This window comes from Mauremys mutica, chromosome 1 (genome assembly GCF_020497125.1).
Source record: "Mauremys mutica isolate MM-2020 ecotype Southern chromosome 1, ASM2049712v1, whole genome shotgun sequence".
Taxonomy (NCBI): domain Eukaryota; kingdom Metazoa; phylum Chordata; order Testudines; family Geoemydidae; genus Mauremys; species Mauremys mutica.
The window spans coordinates 344,348,358-344,373,499 of record NC_059072.1 but is presented as its reverse complement, the minus strand read 5'-3'; the positions used below and the strand labels follow the sequence as shown (position 1 = coordinate 344,373,499).

The 25,142-nt window shown below is 42.8% G+C and overlaps 1 protein-coding gene across 12 annotated transcripts in view; it reads right to left on the bottom strand.

Moving 5' to 3' along the window:
* Window positions 1-25,142, bottom strand: part of DLG2 (discs large MAGUK scaffold protein 2) — a 1,465,131-nt gene that overhangs the window by 134,351 nt on the left and 1,305,638 nt on the right. For all 12 annotated transcript variants that reach the window (XM_045020521.1, XM_045020529.1, XM_045020530.1 and 9 more), the window contains one exon: window positions 1,054-1,168. In XM_045020521.1, the coding sequence (XP_044876456.1) occupies window positions 1,054-1,168 (115 nt within the window). The remainder of the gene's footprint in view (window positions 1-1,053; window positions 1,169-25,142) is intronic.

The following is a 25,142-nucleotide window of genomic DNA, read 5'->3' as shown; positions in this document are numbered from 1 at the left end:
CTCTGCAATGGTACCACCCAATTAGCTCCTCCCCCTCCCCCCCCATGAATAATTGTCACTGCCTGGAGGTTGACATATTGACAGAACAAGGAGTAATGGTCTCAAGTTGCAGAGGGGGAGGTTTAGGCTGGACATTAGGAAAAACTTTTTCACTAGTAGGGTGGTGAAGCACTGGAATGGGTTACCTAGGGAGGTGGTGGAATCTCCTTCCTTAGAGGTTTTTAAGGTCAGGCTTGACAAAGCCCTGGCTGGGATGATTTAGTTGGGTTTGGTCCTGCTTTGAGCAGGGGGTTGGACTAGATGACCTCCTGAGGTCCCTTCCAACCCTGAGATTCTATGATTCTATGATTCCCTGGACTTTGCGATTGTCAAGAATTTCAAATGGTATGCTCAGCACGAGGAAAGAGTTTAGAAGTGGAAGGCCTAAAAAGTAGGAGTGCTATTAAAATATTTGGCATTAAACCCCACATGCTGACCTTTAGCAGTACACTTTCCATTGCCAAAATGAGGGGCTGACAGCAAAACTTGCTAGAATCAGAGGTGTGAATCCCAGTCCTTTGGTTAATAATGGCTATGGAACTAGGATGACTATGGCAAAGGTAAAGCGGTGATCACTAGTACTGCCTAGCTAAGAATTGTGTACATCCTATATAATTGTCATCCTCTATCGTCCTGCCTCTTAGATCATAAGCTCCTTGTGGCAGGGGCAGTTTGAATGGTGCCCAGTCCAATGGAATTTGACCTAACTGAGGCCTTCAGTATACAGAAAAGCTCGTCTGTTTTTTCAGCTACTGTGTGGGTTGTCAAATGGTGAAAGTTTTCACCTTAAAACATTGCTACAACTCTTTCTACTGCTCTTTAAAAATAGCCTCGGAATGACAGCATTACTAATATAGGCGCATCAAGCAATTATATTAATTTCACTGCATTATACATTTTGAACCATATAAACTCACATCATGATACATGTCTCGGTTCCATTCCTCAGCTCTCCAAACCACTTGGTAGAGAAGCTGCTCACACGTATCATCAGGAAAAACACTCCGTGCCTACCTGACGTAGAGTGACCGCTTCTGATTGGTTCTCAGGGAGCCAGACCCAGAACTCATGCTGTGGTTCATCATCTGCTCGCGTAGGTCATGGATTTTTGCCTCAAATCGAGCGTACTCTGATGATGGAAAAAACAAACAAACCTCTATTGTAGCTGCATTACAATCGGTAAATGCAAATGAATATTAAGATTAATAAATGCAGGACATATTCTGAGAATCTTGGTCACATGACCTATCTATCCAACGCGTGTATATAACCCCATTACTGTAGCATCTGAGCACTTCACTATCTTTAATATATTCACCACCCGTAACACCAAGGTACTGTCATCCCTATTTTGTACATGGGGAACTGGGGCACAGAGAGACTGACTTGCCAAAGGTCACACAGAAAGCCTGTGGCAGAGCAGGTAACTGAACCCAGGCTAGCACCATACCCACTGGACCATCCTTCTTCTCAGTGACTGAATTACCTTGCTGACGGAGCACAAGGTACAGTAAAATTACCAGTCGGACAAACACATGAAGAAGCAATAAAGAAAGTGTCCAAAGTTCTTTCAAGTGGAACTGTGCAGTGGAGAACCACCCCTCCCGATCTCATTTAGCAAGGAAATACCTTGGAATCTATTTTGTCCACACTGATTGTGGAATTTGCATGAAAAGTGTCCCTGCCTGGGTGCAGTGGGGGGCAAAGCATGCAGTGAACCCCTTCTGCCCCCAGAGGAGTTACCCTTACAGAAAGCACTGAATACCCAGGGGCCCTCTCATGCTGCACACTCCTTGCAGCAGAGTGTAGGTAAACTGGAGGCCCAGCCAGTGCTTCACACCCTGGGCAGGAGCACCTATCTGAGAGATAATGCTTGGGTGTGCACACAATGGGGACCTGATTCACCGTTGCCCTGCACCTTATTTACACTAGTGCAATGTAAATGCAAACTGGTTGTAAAATGCTACTGGTCAGAATGGTAGCATTTTACACCCACTTTGTACTGGTCAAGGTACAGGGCAACAATGAATTGGACCCTACATCTTTAGTATGGGACTGGGTGCAGCAACTGCTGCTCTTAGAAGCAGGCATAATTCCTCCAGACTCCACCATACTCACAGCCAGCTGCTAACTCCTTCCCTCTCTCCACTGCTCCATTGCCTTTGAGCCATAATACAGCCCAGAGTTGGAGAGAGTTGCTAAAGAAAACTAAAATTTTTTTTTTCTGGAATGTGATTCAGAGACTTCCTATTAAACAGAACACTTACAATGGAAAGCCAGGCAAACACAGAACCCAATATTACATACTTGCTAAAGAAAAGTCTGATTTTAAGAATAAAATATATCAATAATACTTATACTGAGCTTTACATGTTTAAAGGAATGTATAAATGTTAATTAATCCTCACAACACCTCTATCAATTATGTAGAAATTACTATTCCCATGTTCAGATGTTGAAGGCCCTTCGAACACCTCGATCCGAGTCCAGAGCACCCTCCTGCTCCCCAAAACCGTCATCCCCAGCCCCACCCCGGGAGTCTACACCCACCTGCACCTCAACCCCCTGCCTCAGCCCAGAGCCCCCTCCTGCACACCAAACCCCTCATCTCCTGCTCCACACCAGAGCCCGCACCCCCAGCCAAAGTCCTCACCCCCTCGCACCCCAACCCCTAGCTCAGAGCCCCCTCCCACACCCTGAACCCCTCATTTCTGGCCCCACATGGAACCCGCACCCCTAGCCCAGAGCCCATACCCCTCCCACACCCAACCCCCCGCCTCAACCCAGAGCCCCCTCCTGCACTTCAAACCCCTCATCCCTGGCCCCACTCCAGAGCCCACACCCTCAGCTGGAGCCCTCACCCCCTCCCTCAACTCAACCATCCTGAGCCAGTCTGGTGAAAATGAGTGAGTGAGTGAGGATGGGGAGAGTGACAGAGGGAGGGAGCACGGATTGAATAGGGGGAGGGCCCTCAGAGAAGGGGCGGGGCAGAGGTGGGGCCTCAAATGATGGGCCGGGCAGGGCAAGGGTGTTGGTTTTGAGTGAGTAGGAAGTTGGCAACCCTATCCATTGCTTTTGTTTGTGTACAAACTACTGGAGCAAGTTCTCAGATCATGCTGTTCCTTCAGGTTCATAATTTAGCAGATCCTCTTCTCACTTGAATCCAATTTTCTTTATCAGAAATCCTAACTCAAATTGAAACCCCTCTGATGCAGACTAAAGCACTGTATAGACAAGACTTAAGTCTCATTTTCAAAAGTGATTTAAGCACTTAGGATCTTAAGTCTTATTGAAAATCAACGGAAGTTAAGGCCAGATATTTTATGTCAGTGGGAGTTAGGCGCCTAAATACCTTCAAAAATCTGGCCCTAAATCACTTTTGAAAATGGGACTTAGGTGCTTTGCAAATTTTACCCTTAATCTAGGATTTGTACATTTGTACATGACTCAGATTAGGTCATTTTCTCTTTGGTCAATTTGGTCAAGATTACATTAACTTTTTTTTATTACTATTACAACTATTACAACTATTTATTTTTACTCTACCTCATTATGTACTTCTTGCTACATGGTAAACCGGCTTGATATTTATGAAAGGTACATGTAAAAAAAAAATTAAAAAAAGGAGACTGTATTTCCATTGCTCACATTCCACCTGTTCTGTGGATAAACAGAGAGCACTTCACATTCCACCTGTTCTGTGGATAAACAGAGAGTACTTCACATTCCACCTGTTCTGTGGATAAACAGAGACAGTCTCAAGTGCTGTCAAGGTGGCCCCTTTCACAAGCATTATATACACTCACAATGTTGTTAAACTATATTTCAAGGTGTATGTCAAGAGGTTTTGGTGCTTTACAACTGGATTAGGTCAAGAAATAATTTACACCAGAGTAGCTTCAATCATAACATTCTCCTTTAATAATTAATAAAGAAATCCCACACAGATACTGCATCTGAGGTGTGGGAGGAATTCCTATATTTAGACTCCAATCTGTAGAGTGAGAAATGAATCATAGAAACATAGAATATCCGGGTTGGAAGGGACCTCAGGAGGTCATCTAGTCCCACTCCCTGCTCAAAACAGGACCAGTTCCCAACTAAATCATCGCAGCCAGGGCTTTGTCAAGCCTGACCTTAAAAACCTCTAAGGAAGAAGATTCCACCACCTCCCTAGGTTACCCATTCCAGTGCTTCACCACCCTACTAGTGAAAAAGTGATGAAGATCAAAAAAAGACTCTCAATAGCACAGCATCAAATTACTTGCAGTTTGTACACCAGCACCTTTGATACTTAGATGGGATGGTCAGACGATGAAGACGACTTTATTGTGTTTTGTACTGTTTTGACTTTGGATGACATTTCATCAAGGTCGGGTACTTGAAATTGTTTTATTTGATTGAAAATTTATTCTGAATTTTCCTAGAAGATATTTGTAAGATTTGTTATGACTTTTAAATATTTACTAACTACATGCTAGGTGTTCATGGAGTCAAACTTCAGGCCCCAGTTTGATTTTAAAAAATAACAGTATATGTGAGGCTTCTGCAACATGGGAGGCAAATTTCAGCAGCTGGGCCTTTTTTTTTGAAATTGAACTAAGATAAAAAAGTTAGATGTTTATTAAACCAATTACATATCAAGTAGTTATCAATGGTTCTCTCTCAACATGGAAAGACATCTCTAGTGGGGTCCCCTGAGGTCAGTCCTGGGTCTGGTTATACTCAATATTTTCATTAATGACTTGGATAATGGAGTGGAGAGAATGCTTACAAAATTTGTAATGACACCAAGATGGGGTTGCAAGAACTTTGAAGGACAGGATGAGAATTTAAAATGACCTTGATAAATTGGAGAATTAGTCTGAAATCAACAAGATGAAATTCAATAAAGGCAAGTGCAAAGTACTATACTTAGGGTATGTCTACACTACCCACCGGATCGGGGGGTAGTGATCGATCCAGCGGGGGGGGTGTCAATTTATCGTGTCTAGCCTAGACGCGATAAATCAACACCCGAGCACTCACACGTCGACTCCTGTACTCTACCGCCACGAGAGGCACAGGCAGAGTTGACAAGGGAGTGGCAGCAGTCGACTCACCACAGTGAAGACACCGTGGACAGTAGGTCTAAGTATGTCGACTTCAGCTATGTTATTCACATAGCTGGAGTTGCGTAACTTCGATCGAGTCCCCCCACCGCAGTGTAGACCAGGCCTTAGGAAGCAAAAAATCAAATGCATAACTACAAAATGGGGAACAACTGACTAGCAGCAGGATCTGGGGATACAGTGAATCACAAATTGAATATGAGCGAGTAATGTGATGCATTTTCTGGAAAAAATCAATTCAGACAATTAAGGTCGTGACAGATGGACAAAAGGGAAAAATACATTCAGTGAAAGGCTGATTCACTGTCTTGGGGCCCTTTGAAGAAAGAAGAAAACAACAGCGCATCACTGTCTGATACACTGCTGCACTTTGCCAGCTTTTACTTAGCAAAATCTCCATGAAAATGGGCATGTGATTCATAAACCGGTTCAGGTAACTGAAGTTCCTGTGCTCCCTAGAGGCATGGGCAGCGGGTGACCCACCGGCTCAGTGTAGCTAGTCCTGGGCTGGCCCCACCCCTCCTTCCCCCTTTCCCCCACCAGAGCCCAGAGCCCCCATCCCTGCAGCTGCCAGCCCCCGCCCCAGCTCCCGAGCACCAGGCAGGCGTTGCTTGTCCCCCCAAATCCCCTCCCGCAGCCCCCCACCCCAGCGCAGGGCAGGCAGCCCCAGTGCTGGCAGCCCCCCCCAGCCGTAGCCTCAGCCCATCATGCTTCCCTGAAGAGGAGCAGCCAGTGTGCCTGGGCTGAGACCAAGGGGAAAGCACAAGCAGGAGGGGGCCTTCCATGCAGAGCGTGGGCGGGGCCACGCTGGGCTGTTTGGGGAGGCATAGCCTCCCCCAGCCTACCATATGCGCCAGACATGCCTAGAGGCTTTCCAATAACAAGAGTCAGGGCCCTTTATTAGGAGCCTAAAAATTCATGTAGGAGACTAACTCCAAGAACCCATTTTTGGTGCTTGAGGTCCAAGTCACCTATAATATCCACCAGGCTAAATCCACTGCACAGGCTAGTGGCAGGAAAATTTTAATTTTGCTGAAATTGCTTGTTAGTTATAAAATTAGAGCATAGCAATGGAAAACACAAGAACAAGCATTTTGCAGCTCCCCGAAAAAACAGTTAAGAATCTTAGTAATATTAAAATGTAATTATTTCCATCCTTACTCTTGTATGACAGGTTGCAGTTTTTTAGTAAAAAAAACCCAAACCAACCAAAATCTGAAAACAGATTCTGATGGAAATGCTGGTATACTATATAGCAGGGGAAATGACACCACTGAAATGCATGAATGTTAGCAGACCCAGCCTACATTAGCTTGACCTTATCTAATGTTGGCACCATTAGAGAGATCTTAATTCCTTCTGTCAGCAGGTATTACATTTTGCTCTCCAGTAATATGCAGGTTCATCAATGTTTGCTTCAAGATGATAAATGCTTTCATAAGTGCTGCTATTAGATTTTAAAAATAATGCACCTGTAACCCCGTTTGGTGCATTGTGAAGCAGTGACTGCCAATAACATGGGTGATTGGTTGGCAAAAGATCCCTCTTTTTTCAGACTGTACAAGGGGAAAAAAGCAATGTAAAATCCTAATAGTCCACTTTCAAGATGTTTATTACAATGTTATATTTGTTTTTAAAAAACAGTAGAAAAGTATTAGAAGACAAAATATCAGCTCAAAAAGGACATGCCAAATCAGTACCATCTCGTATAAGTAAGGACTAGTGGATGATGGAGCTAGATCCTCAGTTGGTGTAAATGTGGCACAGTTTTAACACCAGAGGAAGCTCTAGCCAACAGGTTTTGTCTGGCTACAAATTGTACAGCTCAGGTGTCAAGTTGTCAGCTGAATGCCTTGGCTCTCTGAGGGCGCAAAGTACTATCATTGTAGTATAGTTATTTATACTATTTATGTAAACCATTCTTTTTCTCCCTTTACTCTTGGTCATCAATAAGTTTAGGCTTGAAATTAGATGAAGGCTTCTAACCATCATAAGAGTGAAATTCTGGAACAACCTTCCAAGGGGGACAGTGGGGGCAAAAAACCTGGCTTCAAGGCGGAGTTTGATAAGTTTCTGAAGGGGATGGTTCTGATGGGACTGTCTACAATGGCATATGGCCCATCAGCGACTGCCAGTAGCAAAAATTCCCAACTGCTGGAGATGGGACACTAGATGGGGAGGGCTCCGAGTTAATACAGAGAATTCTTTCCCAGATATCTGTCTGGTGGGTCTTGCCCACATGCTCAGGGTCTAACTGATCACTATATTTGGGGTCAGGAAGGAATTTTCCCCCAGGTCAGATTGGCTGAGACCCTGGGAGTTTTTCACCTTCCTTTGCAACATGGGGCACGGGTCACTTGAACATTCAAACTAGTGTAAATGGTGAATTCTCTGTAACTTTAAGTCTTTAAACCATGATTTTAAATAGTGGTTGTGCTATTTCTGGTCTTTAGCAAAGCTTTTGATACAGTTTCCCACAGTATTCTTGCCAGCAAGTTAAAGAAGTATGGGCTGGATGAATGGACGGTAAGGTGGATAGAAAACTGGCTAGACGGTCGGGCTCAATGGGTAGTGATCAATGGTTCCATGTCTAGTTGGCAGCCGGTATCAAGTGGAGTGCCCCAAGGGTCGGTGCTGGGGCCGGTTTTGTTCAATATCTTCATTAACGATCTGGAGGATGGTGTGGACTGCACCCTTAGCAAGTTTGCAGATGACACTAAACTGGGAGGAGTGGTTGATACGCTGGAGGGTAGGGCTAGGATACAGAGGGACCTAGACAAATTAGAGGATTGGGCCAAAAGAAATATGATGAGCTTCAACAAGGACAAGTGCAGAGTCCTGCACTTAGGACGGAAGAATCCCATGCACTGCTACAGACTAGGGAACGAATGGCTGGGCAGCAGTTCTGCAGAAAAGGACCTAGGGGTTACGGTGGACGAAAAGCTGAATATGAGTCAACAGTGTGCCCTTGTTGCCAAGAAGGCTAATGGCATTTTGGGTTGTATAAGTAGGGGCATTTCCAGCAGATCGAGGGATGTGATCATTCCCCTCTACTCAGCACTGGTGAGGCCTCATTTGGAGTACTGTGTCCAGTTTTGGGCCCCACACTACAAGAAGGATGTGGATAAATTGTAGAGAGTCCAGCGGAGGGCAACAAAAATGATTAGGGGGCTAGAGCACATGACTTATGAGGAGAGGCTGAGGGAACTGGGATGGTTTAGTCTGCAGAAGAGAAGAATGAGGGGGGATTTGATAGCTGCTTTCAACTACCTGAAAGGGGGTTCCAAAGAGGATGGATCTAGACTGTTCTCAGTGGTAGAAGATGACAGAACAAGGAGTAATGGTCCCAAGTTGCAGAGGGGGAGGTTTAGGTTGGATATTAGGAAAAACTTTTTCACTAGTAGGGTGGTGAAGAACTGGAATGTGTTACCTAGGGAGGTGGTGGAATCTCCTTCCTTAGAGGTTTTTAAGGTCAGGCTTGACAAAGCCCTGGCTGGGATGATTTAGTTGGGTTTGATCCTGCTTTGAGCAGGGGGTTGGACTAGATGACCTCCTGAGGTCCCTTCCAACCCTGAGATTCTATGATTTGAGGACTTCAGTAACTCAGCCAGAGGTTGGGGTCTATTACCGGAGTGGGTGGGTGAGGTTCTGTGGCCTGCAATGTGTAGGAGATCAGATTAGATGATCACGATGGTACGTTCTGACCTTAAAGTCCATGAGGCAGTTGTCTTTGTTGGATAGCTTAAGATTTCTTTTTTATTATAAATACAAAGTTGGGATCCTTTTTAATCTGTCTGTTACTTCTGTGAGGGCATATAAATTTGTTTTAAACTTCTTAGGCTTCCCACCAACAACAACAAGCATCCAGCATATGTACATCCTGGATTAGAGAGGAAGAATTGACCAGGGGTTAAGACACTTTGGAGACCTAGGTTTAATCCCCTGCTGTGCCACAGACTTCCTGCTGACTTTGGGTAAATCACTTTGCTCCTCAGTTTCCCATCTGTAAAACTGGGATAATATCATCTCCCTACCTCACAGGAGTGTAATGAAGGTAAATCCATTAAGGACTGTGGGGTTCTCAGATACAACGGTAAGGGGGGTGGGGAAGTACCTAGGATATAGAAATTGTGACTGTTTTCCCTGAAGCCTGGTATTTATTATTTTAATATACAAAAGAGCACTGGAGCATTAGTTTTAAATGGGTTTTGCATGCTATGGAGGATACTACCTTTGATAAAGGCACAAGCGAGGTGTGGGTAGAGCAGAGGTGGGAAAACTACAGCCCGCGGGTGCAAATGCTCTGGGTGGCCAGGAAGCGCAGCTGCAGAGCCACGGCCTGACCCGGTGCTGTGCTGTGCGGTAGCACTGCTGGCTCCAGCCGGCCGGGGCGGCTGTAGCGCCGCCAGCCACCAGTGCTCCAGGCAGCGTGGTAAGGGAGCAGTGGGGGGTTGGATAGAGGGCAGGGGAGTTCAGGGTGGTGGTCAGGGGATGGGGATGTGGATAGGGGGTGGGGTGGTCAGAGGGCGGGGAATGGTGGGTTGAATAGGTGCTGGAGTCCTGGGGGGCAGTCAGGAAGGAGAGGGGGGTTGGATGGGGTGGTGGGGGGCAGTCAGGGGCAGGGGTTCTGGGAGCGGTCAAGGAGAAGGGGTGGTTGGATGGGGCAGGGGTCCTGGGGGGGCAGTCAGGAATGAGAGGAGGGGTTGGATGGGGTGGTTGGGGGCAGTCAGGGGCGGGGGTTCTGTGGGCGGTCAGGGGACAGGTTGCAGGGACGGTGGATGGGGCAGGGGTCTTGGGGGGGCATCAGGGAACGGGGGGGGTTGGATGAGGCAGGAGTCTTGGGGGTGCCATCAGGAGGCGAGAAGCAGGGGGGGATATGAGGCAGGGGACGGGCCACACCTGGCTGTTCGGGGAGGCACAGCTTCCCCTAACCGGCCCTCCATACAATTTCCGAAACCCGATGCAGCCCTCAGGCCAAAAAGTTTGCCTGCCCCTGGCATAGAGAATAGATGTGTCAGAAGAGACAGGCTGAAGTGTGGTTCACAGCATGCAAAGCGATGTACTTACTTTCTTTGGCCTTATTTCGACTAGTCAGGAAGAACAACAGCCCTTTCATTACCGCAGGGTCAGGCTCCTATGTCCTCCCTATTCTGTTCATCATTTTTACCTTGTACCAAGGAGTTTAGATCCCAATTCACTGTTTCCCTGCACACCACAGCAAAGTGCAAAAGGGTTCCACATCAGAATTCCACCCACCCTGTATTAATGAATTGCAACAATGAATTGAGCCCTTAAAGTTGGATCCTGCAAGGTGCTGAGTGCTCAGGTCAGTTTCCTGTGCAGTTCATTGGGCCCACTAGTGCTTAAAGTTACACATGTGCTTAACTGATTTGCTGGATCAGGGCCAAAGTGCACGGCACTTTGCAGAACCAAGCCATTAATGGAAAAATGATATGCTTAGTGATTAGGCCATTAAATTCTATCCTGTTCGAGCTGGATACCTGCTTGCTTTGGGATCCTCACTGATCATTCACATGCCCCCACTTTTCTTAGTCATTTTATAATTTCCCTAGCTTTTTCCATACCCCAACCTCATGTTACAAGAGAAAGTAGTTTCCATGATCCCGTTCCTCCCGCCATGTAACTATAAAGGAAGAGAGGGGGGTCGTGACCATCCAGGCTGAGAACCCAGGCTGTACACTTTATCTTTTTTAAGTACAAAGAGCCTTCAGAATGTGTATGAATTCCCGGCTCTACCACGAGTGACTTGCGGCGTGATCTTGGGCAAGATGTTTCAGCCCCTCGTGCCTCTGTTTTCCCTGCCAGCCTTTGTCTTGTCTGTTTAAACCACAGATAATGTCACTGATGTCAATCGAGCCAGGATTTCACCCTTTTGGACTGGCTCTTACTATGTGTTTAACAGTGCCTAGCACCAGTCTCAGTCAGAACCTCTAGGAACTCCTGTAATACAAATAAATAATAATAGATCATAACATTAAAAATGAGATGCACTCTTTTAACTTTTATTCTTCTGATATGTTTCCTACACAGCATAGTTAAGCTTTCATGTTTAATACCATGCATCAAGCCTAACTCCTCACCAAGGATATATTTATTGTACATGTTGAAATAATAAAAAACCTTTAATAATCTGAGGCTGTAAAGTATTTACTTCTCAGATTACAAAAATTTTCACTAATCATTAATCTGCACAGAATGAGTTCTCTGAATAGCCTGTTAGCCCAAATAAGGAGGAGAAAGACCTATGTGGCATGCAGATAATCCCTCTGCAATACCCTTCCTCTGTGACATCTGGTACTGATCACTATCACAGATAGGATACTTAACTTGATGGACCTTGACTCTGATCCAGTCTGGCAATTCCTATGTTCTAATAATTCTGAAGGTAAATTTGACTTGATAGCCACCAAATCCACAGTATAAACATTCACTACATGTCACGAATGAATTCATTGCACAAGCGTCTGGCACCATCAGCAGAATAATGTTTCCATTTGTTAGAGTGACTTATTTTGTATTTGTTAACGGTAGCATCCAGAGGCCCCAGTCTGAAGTGGAGAGCCACTGTACTGTACAGTTGGTACACGATACAGCCCAAAGTTATGTTGCTACTACTTCTCACTAACATTGGTCCCATTTGTAATGAGATTACCCCCGTTTCCAAAAGCAAAGAAAATGATAAACATTGGTCTTGATATCTCTGGAGGGAAGATGCCTCTATATGTAACTGCCTTCTATATTTTGAACAAATGCATTTATTAAGATTTTTAACACAAACACTCTTTTTTAGGCACCCAGAGAAAAATCTCCCTCCCCTTTTAAAGATGCCAGCACACTCTATGAGCTCACCCATTGCTTTGGCCTATGAAACTTCAGCCCTGTAAACTCACTGATAACATATGCCCAGATCCTCAAAGGTATTTAGGGGCTTCACGCCCACTGAAACCAATGGGAGTTAGGTGCCTAAGTATCTTTGAGGATATGGACCTTAGTTCCTTAACAAGTCCTACCTCCTTATATCCACTACCTACCAAATGTATTTACACCTTTAACTATCTTCAAATCAAACCTTGCCTTTGCACACTTGCTCTGAAGCTGGCATCACATTCCAAATGTCACTGCCAACTTTCTATTCATTTTCTTTACTACTTACGGTAATGCTTCTTCCATCTGCCACTCTTTAAGATACAGGTTTCATATCTGGTAAGTTGTGAATATAAAAAAAACCCTTGAAAATATATATTTTCCCCCACAGAATATTTAGAAAACTAATGTCATGTCCAATTCATAGTCAGAATGAATGAGTCAAATCCAAATTGATCTCTGGAAGCTGTAGTTTCAAAGACTTTAGACCTTATAAATGAATCAAGTCTTTAGTGACAAGGCGTTTGTGTCCTATTGAGGCATTATTCAAACTGCCCCTGTTACATCCTGTCTTTGGCCTACCAATTGTCAGCCTGGTCTTGTATCTGACCAGTTGAGAATTTATTCCAAATCCTTCCAGCTGCTGAATAAGGCTTTAACTGACCAGATATCCTTCAGAAGGATTGTTCAAATCACAAAAAGGGTTTGAGAATTATTTTCCCTACACAGGACTTTATTTTATATCATATATTATATAGAGAATCTTAGTCATTTATTTACTTTTCAGAATTCCTCTTCAAAACTCCATTGCCAAAAGGAAACTTTTTATTATAATTATTATTCGATATCTCCATTGTTCTTTTCCAAGAGTAATTCTGTTTCTTTGGGAGTTGAGCACAAAATGCTGATAATCATCATCTTGTTAATGATGATGCAGCCATACATTTATTGTATCTCAGAAAACTATGCACTGGCACCAGGAGAAGAAATGGAGGTGGCAGCTTTTGAGGTATCCGAAGCATTATGGGGTTGCATCAGGTTGTATAACTTGACCAACACAGTCCAGCCATTATAACACTCAAAAAGCTCATTTCCTCTTGCAAATGTATTGGATGGTGTTGGGAGAAAGATAAAGGGTACCTAATTGGTTTTTCACACCCAATTTGAAGGTAAACAATTCATAGATTCCAAGACCAGAAGGGACTGTTGTGATCATCTAGTCTCACCTGTATTACACAGGCCATAGAATTTCCCCAAAATATTTCCTTCAGTTTTAATCCAGGTCTAATACATTGTAACAACCCACTACAATTATGATTAGAGAAAAGCAATGAAAATTCCTAATAACTACAACAGAGCTTTCAATGGACTTCTTCAAAAACAAATCTGGGACTGTAGAACAATCCTACCTATGTTAATTTCAAAGTATACCTCTACCTCAATATAACGCGACCCGATATAACACGAATTCAGATATAACGCGGTAAAGCAGCGGTCCGGGGGTGTGTGTGTGTGTGCGGGCGGGGCTGTGCACTCTGGTGGATCAAAGCAAGTTCGATATAACGCGGTTTCACCTATAACGCGGTAAGATTTTTTGGCTCCCAAGGACAGCGTTATATCAAGGTAGAGGTGTAAAACAGGAGTAACAGTGTTAAATTGGGGCCTAAAACTCTAAAATGACTTTTCAGAGTAGCCAATGTTTTAAACCAGTGGTTCTCAACCAGGGATATGTGCACCCCTGTGGATAGGTAGAGGTCTTCCAGGGGGCACATCAACTCATCTAGATATTTACCTAGTTCTACAACCAGCTACAGAAAAAGCACTAGCAAACTAAAATTTCATACAATGACTTGTTTACAATGCTTTATATACTATACACTGAAATGTAAGTACTTTATATTCCAATTGATTTATTTTATAATTATATGGTAAAAATGAGAAAGTCAGCAATTTTTCAGTAGTAGTGTGCTGTGACACTTTTGTATTTTTATGTCTGATTTTGTAAGCAAGTCATTTTTAAGTGAGTGAAACTTGGGGATACGCAAGATAAGTCAGACTCCTGAAAGAGGTACAGTAGTCTGGAAAGGTTGAGAGCCACTGCTTTAAACAACTAACTCACACCGTGTCAGTCTTTCATTTGTGTTGTGTGAAAATCTGATCTGCTCAGAATGTGTGAGATCAGAGCGGGGCTCTTAGAAAAGACTTGGAAATTCTGTTCCTTCTGAAAATGAGGAGGGGGGATGCTGACATGATTCCATTAATTCCATAAACCAACATAAAAGCTGTAGCCTGCAGTAAAAATATAAATCTCTTCAAGAAATATCAACTAAGCAGAAAATGAAATAGTAGCAAAATATACCAAAAAACCTTCCTGACAAAATTATATATAACAGGGCAGTTTGGTAAACAGTTCTTCCCTTTTTCTCCTTCTCTTTGCTGTCAACTGTGATGATCTAACAAACAACAACATTTTACAATACCCACTCCCATCACAGTGCTGGGACTCCATACAGAACTGAAAACAAGGTTTGATCAAACTGTGGGTTCAAAGCTCAAATATAAACCATCCAGTCTTAAAATAAAACTGGGAAAAAGACCCATGCAGCCTCCACAAAAGGAAGAACAGGTGGAAAAATGGGAGATAAACTTGCCACAGATACACTGCTCTGAACTAAAAGGTCTTACATCCAATATTGGAAGCAGCCAGAGATTTGTACCATTCTGCCATGGCTCCCTGATTAAAGGGACTAACTCAAACATGTAATGGGGAGATTACAGTAAAGGATGCTATATATAAGCTTGACAAATGTAATGCAATACACACTGTTGCCTCAGTGCATGGCATAATCCCTTGTAGCTCCCTAAAATTAATATGTACCGCTGTAAATCTACTATAAGGAATGCACTGAATATTGCACATACAGAGGACACAAAAACTAAGATAGCTATGTAATGCAGTTGGCCATTTTTTAATGGCCATGGCTGTATTTTATGGTATGGATGCACCAAAGTGTTTATTAATCTGAGCCTGGGATTATATCAAAGTAGAATAAGAAGCATTGGTGGAATACACACAAATTTCATTTTGGGGTTCTGCTGATGAACCACTTGAGCTCCACTCTCATCTTTTATGGGGTCGGATCCTTTTGCCAGAAACTCACCTTTGTATTAGGACCTTCCAGAGCAGCGATATCTGAATATGCATCGTTACTCCAAAAACAGGTGCCAAGTTTCTAGGAATGTGCATATCATTAAAATGAAAAATATGCTAAAAATCATTCAGGGACTATGCCTGCAGTCTCCCATTGATTTTAATGGGAATTTTGGGAGTGCCAGGCATGCAAATCAGACTAAAAAGTCCAGGAGGAATCGAACACTAAGCAGTAGACATCTCCTCTCTCCCTGAAATGCAGCCAGAGATACTGACAAGACCAAAGGGAAGATGTACATGCTTTAGAGAAGATGGAAATGCTGACAGCTTCCCACTTGTTGCATAGGTTTAATTAATACTGTCATGATTTTGACAAGTATCACACAACAGGAATGACAACCTTGGAACCTTTCCCTGGGGACCAGCACTTCATTCTCTGGGGTAAGTGAATGCTTTGTTTTCATTCCATTGCAGTTTATTATTGTATTGCAATGTTTTAAAAGGAAGATGTGTGTTAAATAGGAGATAAAAGGGGCCTGATTCTCCTCACGGTTGAATTCTGGTTTTGTGCTGGCGTCACTGTGTTAACTCTATTCCATGGAGTCACTCCTGATTTAACCACCATCAGAGAGGAATCAGACAGTTTTCAAGACTGTTTTATTAGCCAATAAACCCTTGGGTTAATTTTCAATTTGTGTGCTGGGCCCCTGGTTTCCATTAACAATCATGACAGCCGAGTGGATAAATCCACACACTGAAGATGTAGCTCTGTCTGTCTTTTGACACTATACTCTGATTTGGGATGCTAGGGGTACAAAGTTCATTTTGAGATTTATGGGTTTCATTTTTATGCTTTGATCTGCTTAGATATGTTTGGGCAATGAAAGACTCCCATGCTAGCATGTGTCCTGCTGGGTGTGATTTCTCAGTTTCTAAACTCAACAGGATTTTCACCCCTACATACAAGATATTCAGTGTGAACCACCAACGTAAGAGTCCAGAAGTCAATGTCAAGTATCAGAGGGGTAGCCGTGTTAGTCTGGTTCTGTAGAAGCAGCAAAGAATCCTGTGGCACCTTATAGACTAACAGAAGTCAATGGGAGCACAAATGGAAAAGCTGTAGAATCTGGCCCTTCATGTATTCTTTGTAGACTGAAAGATTGCCATGATGGTAGCACAGAGAAACACTGCAAGTTACTGACTTTTGTGGTCTAGCAGACACGTGAAGAAATGGGATGAAGGGATTAAAGAATACTCCATCAGCAGGTTGAGCACCACTAATCCGTACTAAAGAATGGAGGGTTCAGCATGGATTTGTGACATTTGCAGACTGCTGAGTCCCAGGGGTGGGTAGAAGCATGAGCATTGCCGAAGTCCCATTTCCAGACAATACTGAGTGCCGTGAGAGGGAATTCAGCCACAAGGACTTGTTCCACACTGGCCCTCCCTCAGCACTGCAGTACAACCTCAGGGGTCTGTGCTCCCTTAAACAGCTGACCCCCAAATCCATTTTCAGTGTGGCTTTCTGAGTTTCAGATGAGTGAGATTCTACTGTTGTTTCTATCTGCAGATTGGCCTTGTGGTTTGCTTGACACTGGCATAGTTTGTACTTCCATCCCCCCCCACAGATAGGCTTTTCCTTTTCAGAGAGTGGGATAAACACAGGGACACTCTAATATTTTGTTACTACTGTATGTTGGCCCAACTGGAGCAGGGTGGTTTCTGTAGGAATATCTGCTTCCCAGGAGGTGACCCCCTGGGATAGTCCAGACAGGAAGGAGGAGATGGCTCAAGATGCTCAGCTAACAGCTTCTAATTAAGGGTGGTTAAGGGATGCTGCCAGAAGTATTAGCTCCAATGACTCTGGCTCCATCCCCAGAAAGCCTATGGAGCTTGTTTAACCAGGAGGGGCCAGAGCCCACCAGCATTTGAAGAAGCCTCTTGGATAACAAAGAGTTTTTTACAGGGTTTACATTGGCATTCATGTATGAGCAGCTGGAGTCCTAGACTGAGTTACAGAGAGGCAAATGAAGAAGTTAAGTCTGCCTAAGTCACCAGCATAGGATGCTCACACTTTAGGCAAGACAGACATGCATACAGGTTGTTCATAAATTGTCTTTCCTCTAACGCTTTGTCCCATTTGCAAAATAGAAATAATTTGTTTTAAGAAGGCTGTTGGTCAACATTACTGTTCACAGGTCCCAGAAGGGAGGAAACACATGTCCCCAAAACTCAGTCAGACCTGCGGCATGATACATAGGACAGCATTCCCAGTCCTTGCTTAAGACTGGAAGAAATCATGGGATTCTACCCAGAGACAGATAAGGGCCACACCTGCTCTCTGAGGTGGGTGCGCTCAGAGAGATCAGAAGAGGGAACATGTACCCCTACAACCATGATAGAGAGTAAAACAAACTTTTTGAGATCAAAAATATTTAAAATAAAACATGAGTGAGTAAAATTAAGATGAGCAAAAAAAGAAGTGCAGTATGAAATGAGGAGGGCTCTACATGTGAAATTCATTCAAGCCCTTGGTAAAGGACAAAAATCATGGAAACTAGACTTAAAATAAATTACAATATTTCATCTGTGGTCTGTGAAGATCATCAGTGTCTGTGAGCCATAGGCTGTAAAATGCTTTAATATCCATAGAAACATTTTTTTGTGTTCCTGCACCTAGCACAAAAATATTGTTATTGCAGTTAACTGAATTCCCTAGAACCCAATGGGCATTCGTGGTCTTCAACAGGTTAATGTGAAATTAATTTGCACTAATCCAGCCAAGACCAGAGAAGTCCAATCCAATCAGACTGTAGTGGCATTTACCGTAGAACAGTATTTCTCTGTTCTCTTGCATGTTGCTCTGAGCCTTTGAGATATAAACCAATTTTAGTGTTCGCCTGCAATGAAACTCGTATGATAGTTCTCAGTCTTCCTTACTTAAACTAACTGTGGAGCTCACTCACCTCCAAATGAATAGGTAATATGCTGGCTCTTGATGTAGAGATTAAAGGGATAACACATTAGGCCAGCATGTCTCCACTGTTCCCTGATTGCCACCAAAGGACTGGTATATTGGTATAGCTCACTGTAGTTTGCTCTCTGGGGTGACCTACTGATTCATTCTGAGAGAGGTTACTTTTGACTTGCAGTGCACATAGTGGAAGATCTTCCCACTGTTGCATGCAGGGGAGGAGGGAGGCAAGGGCTGCGGATGAAGTTGTAAGTGCACATATTTCTGAAATAACACAGATAGCAACTTCTTAGGAAGGAGCACATCTTCCCTTCTGGGCTACAGGCAGTAATGATAATCTTCCAGGAACTGAAAGGCATAAGGAGAATGTGGGTGAACTAAAGGCCAGCATCAGAGATAATATAGAGCTGCAGACCAGGACAAGGGAAGACGGCTGACTCCCATGCCTCTCATGTCTATCACTTTAGTAATGAACCTGGCCTTGCAACAGATGGAAAATTTCTGATCCTCTAACATTAGGAAGCAGTAACAAAAGTCACCTGTCAAATACAAAATCCTCATGCAAAAGCGTGAGTTAAGCTTCACAGCTTCAACCTGAGGGTCTTGTAACTGTCCAGTGCTCTTGTCTGTAGAAGGAGTAAACCTAGTAACACTCAGGAACAGCAGAAAGCTACAAGCTCCATCTAGTTCATTCTACTTCTAAATAATATTCTGTATTTTTACAGCACAGCATCCTTCATCAAAGGGTTACCATCACCTGCCCCGTAGCTCCCTAGTGCTTCAATATCCTTCCTTCTCCAAATCTGATCTAGCCCCTTGCAGTATCTCATTTTCCAGCATCCCTTCTACATATCCTGCAATCAAGACCATGTTCCACAACAGCTCACCAGTGGCTCACAGATGCCAAGTCAATACATCTTAGGCCACTATTTCCATGGCTCCCAATGAACTCTGAGCCATAGATCCCACTTCTTGGCTTTAACCTGCTGTTCATCTCCCCAGCTGCAGCTGTCTTGGCTCATCTTGATGTGTCCTGCACATCAGCCTAGGTACAGGGAGTAGGTAATCCTTCATCTCCTTCCCAGTCTCACCCATTTGCCTCACCTCTCCAAATACTTGCTCCTTTGTAGAGCACTAGGCAGGTTTCTCTGATTTTCCCAACTTCTGCCAGATACTGGGTTGATTTGGTTTCACTGTATCTTCATTATCAGCTCAGGTATTTCATCAATCAGTGATTGACTGTGATGATTCAAGACATAATTTTCCACCATCATTACTTTATACTTTCCTTTTCACAAGGCCATTTACTTCTAATACAGTTGACTACATGAAGGCATGAGTAAAAACACAGTAGAATTAAAGTGAATAAAGGTTATTAAAACAACCTCTCTTTTGGATAAAGAGAAAGCTTGAAAGCCTGATAGATCAAGTGGACTTGGTTGAATTTTTTATGTAACATTAAATATTAATTTATTAAAGGACAGTAAATGAAAATAAAACTATACTATTTTATTAATTTAAAGAGCAACAGAAACCCGGGAAGAGCAGACTGTTCAAAGGATACATTGCAGGTGGTTATAATCTAACTGCATCTCAGCCTTAAATCTTTTATAAACTAGCTTCCAACTGAATATCATGGCACAATTTATATTTTTAAAAAGTAATTCTAATTATAGGCCCAATGCAACTTTCATGTGTTATTAACTCGGTATGGAACAGGAATGTCTGAACGGATTTTAATGAGATTTTGCACATTACCAGACATTATCAGTGAAGCAAACTATTTCTGTTTTCAGACGTCTAACTCCTTCAGGCTCTAAAAACTCCACACCTGACAATGAAGATCTTGCATGGAAAGGGTGAGACAAAAAAAGTCAGTGTAGTAGAGGCATTACACATGGCTCTGTTGTTACAGCAGGCACCACAGTATTACAAAGGGCACTACTAAAGGGAGACCAGCACCCTTTGAAGTTAAACGGCTCCAACTGCTGCTCTATTACTGAACTAGAGAATGCAGGTTATATTTCTGCCTGGGTGTGTTTTAAAACTTATCTCACTGCATGGTTGTGGATATCCGGGAGTTTTACTTGGTCATAAATTGAAATAAAATGGATTAGACCAACAGGGGGGAAAAAAAGGGAAGATCTTTTCAAGGCTATAGTAATCAATGTTAAACTGCCCCACAGCCCCATGGATCCCCACTAAGGGGCTGAGAACAAGTTTGCCTGTCCTGTGGCCTGTGCTCTATCCCAGCACAGCCCGACTACTTCTCCTCTTAACGATGACCTTGTCTCACCCCTCTTAGCCTTCTTTTAGTCCCTACTGTCACCCTTTGAAAAAGCCTCAAGAGGCAGCCAGTCACACTGTTTCCCAGCTACCTGTGTCAGCAGCTGGCATACTGCTCCATGCCAGAGCCTCTGACTCCATGCCAGAAAGCTGCCATTCACCAGCGCGCATTGCCATCTGCTGCTGTTGCCTGGGCTGAGGGAAGGGACACCATGGCAGCAAGGGGAGTCTCGGTGGGAGGGATTGCTAGGGGGAAAAGGAGGTTCCAAGCCAGAGGGGGTAGGCAGGACTCAGTGCAGGCAGGGCCACAGATTGTCCCTTTCCCCCATCACAGCAGTCTACAGTGGCATCGCTAGACGCTTGTATATAAATCATCCTCCGGTTATATCTCCCTGTGAAGTGGCCAGTCTCCTAAGGGTTAACAGAGTGGTAGCTGGTTACTTGTGATGAAAAATCATTGTGGCTCCATCAGCATTCTGATTTTTCTCTACCACAATAAAGACATACATCAACAAATTTTTTTTTCAAAAAATATCATTAAGAAATAAAACTAAAAGAAGCCATTACAGAAGTGACAGCTGCTAAGAATCCCTGTGACTTTCGTGTCTGCCCTTCCCCCGAGAGGTCAGTGTCATTGCCGGCGGAGGGAACAGCTGTACCACACTTATGAAGGGCAGAAAGGACTACAGAATGAAAGAAGCCCTTTGGCAACTTTTAAGGCTGGAAGGCCTGTCAACCTTATTTACATTTTGATTTGCATACCGTTGCCCACAATACATTGCACTTGGGTACTGTTTTAAAGTATTTCTTTCATTTCAGTTATCATGACCTTTAGTCTTGCTCTTGTTTCCCTCTGGGGGGCTGAAACCCAAGCTTGCTGAGACAACCGCAATGCTAACAGCAGCGAGTGCCAAAATGAGTAGGACACGTTTTCAATTCCAAAGCCAGCAGGGAACATTGTGATCATCGCACCAGACTGCCTGCGTAACTCAGGCCATAGAACTTCCTCAAATAATTCCTAGAGTACATCTTGATTCAAAAATTGTCAATGATGGAGAATCCACCATGACTATGGATAAGTTGTTCCAATGGATAACTATTCTTACTGTCAAAAATGTATGCCTTATTTCCAGTCTGAAATTTTCTAGCTTCAACTTCCAGCCATTCCATCATGTTATATTTTCTCTGCTAATCTGAATAGCCCATTATAAAATATTTGTTGCCCACGTAAATATTTATAGACTATAATCAAGTCACTCCTTAACCGTCTCTCAATTAAGATAAACAGATTGAGCTCCTCAAGTCTATCATGATAAGGCAGGTTTTCTAATCCTTTAATCATTCTTGTGATGCTGCTCTGAACCCTCTCCAATGTATCAACATCCTACCTGAATTGCAGACACCAGAAGCGGACACATTATTCCAGTGCCACATGCAGAGGTTAAAATACCTTTCAGGTACCACTCAAGATTCCCCTGTTTATGCATCCAAGGACTGAATTATTCCTTTTGGCCACAGCACTGGGAGCTCATGTTAAGCTGATTATTCCTCCCCCATACCTCCCAAATCTTTTTCAGAGCCACTGCTTCCCAGGATAGGGTCCTTCATCCTTTAAATATGGCCTGCATTTTTTGTACCTAGATGTGTACATTTACATTTAACCATATTAAAACACATTATTTGCTTGCGTGCAGCTGACATATGGCTCTGTATCAGAGACCTGTTCTCTTTGTTATTTACCACTCACCCAATTTTTGTGTCATCTGCAAACTTTATCAGGGATGATTTTATGTTTTCTTCCAGGTCATAAATAAAAATGTTAAATAGTGTAGGGCCAAGAACCAATCCCTATGGGGCCTCAGTAAAAACACACCAGTTCTATGATGATTCCCTGTTCACAATTACATTTTGAGACCTCTCTGTTATCCAGTTTTTAATCCATTTAATGTGTGCCATGTTAATTTTACATCTTTCTAGTTTTTTTCATCAAAATGTCATGCAATGGTAAGTCAAACATCTTACAGAAGTCTAAGTATATTACATCAACACCATTACCCTATTCAGCCAAACCAGAAATCTCTTTTTGATGAGATTAGAAGTTAATGTGACAGGATCTATTTCCCATAAATCCATGTTAATTGGCATTAATTATATTACGCTCCTTTAATTCTTTCTTAATCAAATCCCATATCAGTCACTTTATTATCTTGCCCAGGATCTATGTCAGACTGACATGCCTAAAGTTATCCGATCATCCTGTTTACCCTTATAAAATATTGACACAACATTAGCTTTCTTACAGTCTTATGGAACTTCCCTGGTGTTCCAAGACTTATTGAAAATCAACATTAACAGACCAGCAAGTACCTCAGCTACCTCTTTTAAAACTCTTGGATGCAAGTTATCCAGACCTGCTGATTTTAAAATGTCTAACTTTAGTAGCTGCTGTTTAACATCCTCTTGAGATCCTAGTGGAATGGAAAGAATATCACCACGTGGTATGAATACATCTGTTTTTTCCCCAAAATACTGAACGGAAATATTTATTGAAGACTTCTGTCTTTTCTGCATTATTATTGGTAATTCTACCATTTCTATCTAGTAATGGACAAATACCTTTGTTAGGATTATTTTTTCCCCCTAATATGCTAAAGAACTCCTGCTAACTATAGATTTCTCCTTACGGCCCTTAGCTTTTCTTGTCAATTTTCTACAATTCCTAACTTCTGATTTATATTCATTACTATCACCTGTACCTAAGTTACCATTAATTTTTGTTCTGTGATCAGTTCCTCTTTATCTGTCAGTTGAGATCTTATTCAGAATTTCTCCTTATTGAATGCAACACTTTTTGAGTTAGGACATTGTCATCTATAATATCTAGAATTCCAAGGATGTTGAAATACTGTCACCATGAGACCTCCAGCATATGTCACTTAAACTGAAATCCCCCATGACCACACAGCTTTTTTCCTTACACATTATAGGTACATGCGTAAGGAGCCAGCCATCCTATTCCTTCATGTGGTTTGATAGTCGGTAGCAGACACCAACTAATTCCCCATCTTGTGCTTTATCTGCCAAGACACTGATCCATAAGCATTCAAGATAATTTTCTTCTGAAAGCTGTGAACACGGGCTAAGCTGATCATCCTGATGAAAACTGGCAAACATCCTTTCCATGTTGACATCCACTCCTCCAACCAAACCAGAAATATCAGCATGAAGACATCTGTGGTAAGAAGCTTGTTGGAGAGAAGAAATAGTTGAGGAGTGGCAGCTGTTAAGAATTTTCTCAGGCAAGTTGAATGAATTTGATCTTCCAAAACAACAACAACAACCCACAGATTTTCTAAGAACATAAGAACATAAGAAAGGCCGTACCGGGTCAGACCAAAGGTCCATCTAGCCCAGTATCTGTCTACCGACAGTGGCCAATGCCAGCTGCCCCAGAGGGAGTGAACCTAACAGGCAATGATCAAGTGATCTCTCTCCTGCCATCCATCTCCATCCTCTGACGAACAGAGGCTAGGGACACCATTCTTACCCATCCTGGCTAATAGCCATTTATGGACTTAGCCACCATGAATTTATCCAGTCCCTTTTTAACTGGAGACAGTTTTCTTCCAACTCTTGTGAAGTGCATTTTGGCATTAAATTTATGAGTACTTTTGTGAAACCAACCTTGAAGGGCTCAGATAGCCCTAGTGACTACCATCAAAGCCAATATCAGTATCTTTCCATGGACTGTCTAGATAGTTGATTCATAGATTTTAATGCCAGTATGCAGAGTTAGATCATGTAGTCTGATCTCCTGTAAAATACAGACTATGTTCAGAACTACCTTCAGTATCTATTAGATAAAGTTGGTGTTAAGTCCCCTGAGAATCCAGGCCCCTCTAGTGGCAAACAGTGCACAAAGAAACACCCTTTCTGCTTGTGAATTAAGAAAATAATTAACTCTTCTCCTATTCCCCCCACTAGACATCACTTATATGACTTTTAATGTCACATCTTCAGCTGGTTTTCATCGATGCAGACAGAAAAGAAAGAGTTTGCATATTACCTTTAAATGGCAGCAATTCCATTCCAAAGGGTAAATGAATAAAAATGGAATTAAAATCATGTTGAATTCTTAGGAAAATGTCAGTAAACTTTTTGTAGACAAAGGCTCATTTTCACATCTCCATTCTATATAGAATTGATAAATGGGTATCAAGTGTGACCTTCAACATGTCTGCCTGTCTTTATGATGTTTCTAGGGCTCCCATTACTGAAGCATCTGAGCCCCAAAATGTCCACATAAGGTAGTTTTACAACTATCCTTGGTACCAGTACAGTAGCTGTCAACTTTTCTCATATTTACAGAGTTGTTATTAATATTTAATCTCAATTCCCCCTTTCAGTTTAAGCACATCAGTCATTTTCTGTTCTCACATATACCACTTTAAATCACTGAAATCAGTGCAGTTACACTAGTGCAAATCTGGTGAGAAATCCCACTCAGACCCATTATATCCCATTTTGTCCCATTTTTCATATTATTGTACATTATATAATGAACCTTATATAAATTCACACACACACAGTCATGCTTCTCAAGCATGTAATCAGTTCACTGTTTGTGCACCTAACACCCACACATAGCTTCTTACTGGCTATGGGCTTGATTTTCAGAAAGACTGGGAATCCAGCT